This window comes from the organism of the source record quoted next, unplaced genomic scaffold, assembly GCF_019419815.1.
Source record: "Pyrus x bretschneideri cultivar Hongxiangsu unplaced genomic scaffold, Pyrus_bretschneideri_v1 Contig26, whole genome shotgun sequence".
In the NCBI taxonomy this organism is placed as follows: domain Eukaryota; kingdom Viridiplantae; phylum Streptophyta; class Magnoliopsida; order Rosales; family Rosaceae; genus Pyrus; species Pyrus x bretschneideri.
Window position 1 is genome coordinate 1,335,207 of NW_025999568.1, and position 2,888 is coordinate 1,338,094.

The following is a 2,888-nucleotide window of genomic DNA, read 5'->3' on the forward strand; positions in this document are numbered from 1 at the left end:
AATAGTAAATTCGAATCCGTGGAGCCATGTCGTGTCAACACCCCGCAAAGACACACCGCACATCCTACGCCTCTTGTTTCTGGATCTAACATCATTATCCACTACGACACGATGAGTCAGCATGCATGCAGTGCCAAGCACGAAGCAATGAACCAATCAAATCCTTTGTACCAGGACAATTGTCAACCTTAATCAGTTTAACCAACGTTAATTTTTACTAAGCAGCTAGTATTTTACCGAATCACCGCCCTGTAAAAACTCTGAAACTGCCTATATAAGTAACTGTAACAGTTCTAACAACATCACAACAAATAGTAAAGAACTTTTCGTATAGAGTGAGAGAGAGAGAGCGCGCTAGCTAGAGAGAGAATTACTCTAGACAACCACCCACCATTGAATGGCGCCAAACCGAGTGATCCCGGCAGCGTCAAAACTCCTGAAAGCTATCAAGCCACTCAACTCCGCCTCCACCACTACAGTCTCTGCCATATCCCCGCCAATCGGCTTTCCCGAAAAAACACCACAAGCCATCACCACCACGGACACCACCGCCACTAGCCTTTCCAATTTCGATGACGCAGATAAGCTGTTTGCGTCCGTCTCCACATCACATCTGTTGAGGACGGCACTGAACCTTCACATGGTAGCTATGGAGCCAATGGTGGACACTGGAATGTGGATCATGCGGTCCAGGCTCATGCAGACTCCCTTAATCAAGGACGTGATCTTGGAGATCATACGGTCCACAATTTACGAACATTTCTGTGCTGGCGAGAATCCCGTGGCCACCAGAAAGTCGGTGCTGGAGCTGAACGAGGCGGGGCTGAGAGGGATGCTGGTTTACGCTCTGGAGCATGCTGGCGACAACGAGGCATGTGACCGGAACTTGCAAGGTTTCGTGGACACCGTTGAGTCCGCCAAATCCCTGCCACCTTCTTCGGTAACTAGTTTTTCTCATCACCCAAAGCATTATTCCATTTATTGACTTTTCTCTTTGATCTTGTCAAAATTTGGCTTCATTTCTAATGTTTGCATTTAAAATGTTTATTTCTTTCAAAAAGCAATTTCATTAACCAAATATATTGATCGCATCACTGATATTACATTTATAATAAACGTGACATGGCCTTGCTTAGCATATCTACTAATTAACCACATTAATGTCACTCAACTACGTTGATGCATTAATTTCATTCCATATTGATTAAAGAGATGAGATGAGACGATACAATCAGTACTACTAAAGTTTGGTGTGATATTAGAAATATGTAGTCAGAGAACAACGTGAGATCGGAGAAGATTAAAATACAAAATCTTGTCGTTTTAGTGAGATTGTTTAGACTTATCACGTGATCAAGCGCTGACTCCATGCAACTAACAGGTGAGCTTTATAATTTTGAAAATCACTGCAATTTGTCCGATGAATCTACTTCAACGAGTGAGTGACTTGTTAAGATGGCAACAACAAGATCCTTCTTTTAATCTCCCATGGAAGCGCGATTCATTTCCCATTTTCTCCGAATCAAGCCCTCTCTACCACACCCTTATAAAGCCGGAGCTTTTAACTCCTGAAGAAGAGCGTGATCTCGAATTAGTCCACCAGAGACTACTGAAATTGTCCCAAAAGTGTGTAGAAGCCAATGTCCCTTTATCGATTGATGCAGAGTACAGCTCGATTCAACCCGCCATCGATTACTTGACCTACTCCTCTGCAATCATATATAACAAAGATGACAACCCGATTGTTTACGGGACAATCCAAGCTTACCTGAAAGATGCAAGAGAAAGATTGTTGCTGGCAACAAAGGCTGCAGATAAGGTGGGTGTTCCCATGGGGTTCAAAGTGGTGAGGGGAGCTTATATGTCGAGTGAAGGAAAATTAGCTTCTTCCTTGGGCTATAAGTCTCCTATCCATGATTGCATTGAGGACACACATGCGTGCTACAATGACTGTGCTTCGTTCATGCTTGAGAGGATTGCTAATGGCTCTGACGCCGTTGTTCTTGCAACCCATAATGTTGAATCAGGTAACGAACTTGAAAAACTTAATAGTTAAAACTTTTAGGAAAAGGCTACTGCACTGTTATGAATTTTGCACAAGTAATATGTCTGACGTAAAGTGTTGAATGTTAGGGAGACTAGCAATGGCAAAAGCACACGAAATTGGGGTCGGGAAGGTGCACCAGAAGCTTGAATTTGCACAATTGTACGGAATGGCAGAATCGCTTTCCTTTGGTCTGAAAAATGCAGGGTTTCAAGTGAGCAAGTATATGCCATTTGGACCGATACAGTTGGTGCTGCCTTACCTTCTAAGGAGGGCTGAAGAGAACAGGGGACTCTTATCTGCTTCATCTCTGGACAGACAACTAACAAGGTAAAATTAAATTTCGACAAAATCTTTTGAATACGCAGCATAAAAGGTCAGTTTTATTCAAATCTGGTTTGAATTTTTCATTTGAATACAGGGAGGAGCTGATGAGGAGACTCAAAACAGCAATCTTCTAATGCAAAATTGACAGCTTTGTGCAACAGCAAGCTTGGTGATCCATCACCAAGCTTGTAAATGGGATGATCTGTAATTATGGTGATTGCTCATGAGTTTTAGTTGAATTCAAACGTGCATATAGGAATTAGGAAATCTGGGGTTCTGTTTTCCTCATTTCATTAGATTGTACTACAGGGCAACAAATCCATATTTGCTTCCTAGCTCTACTTCCATGGTGATTCACCACAAGGGCCTGCACCATATTGACCAAGTTCTAAATCATGTTTTTTGCTTCAGCAAAAGGAATTTGAATAAATTTTTTATGTTGCTTCCAAATTGCTTAAATCTACTTGCAATAAGGATGATGTTTGATTGACTAGGAGGAGCAACTAAATTGGAACTT

General features: G+C 42.0%; 1 protein-coding gene across 1 annotated transcript; it reads left to right on the forward strand.

Moving 5' to 3' along the window:
• The first annotated feature begins 397 nt into the window (after positions 1-397).
• On the forward strand, positions 398-2,505 carry LOC103940280 (proline dehydrogenase 2, mitochondrial-like). The gene is made up of 4 exons (XM_009350371.2): positions 398-940; positions 1,382-2,027; positions 2,134-2,374; positions 2,466-2,505. Exons 1-4 carry the CDS (start codon positions 398-400, stop codon positions 2,503-2,505), a joined length of 1,470 nt encoding a protein of 489 aa, XP_009348646.2.
• Positions 2,506-2,888: the final 383 nt, after the last annotated feature.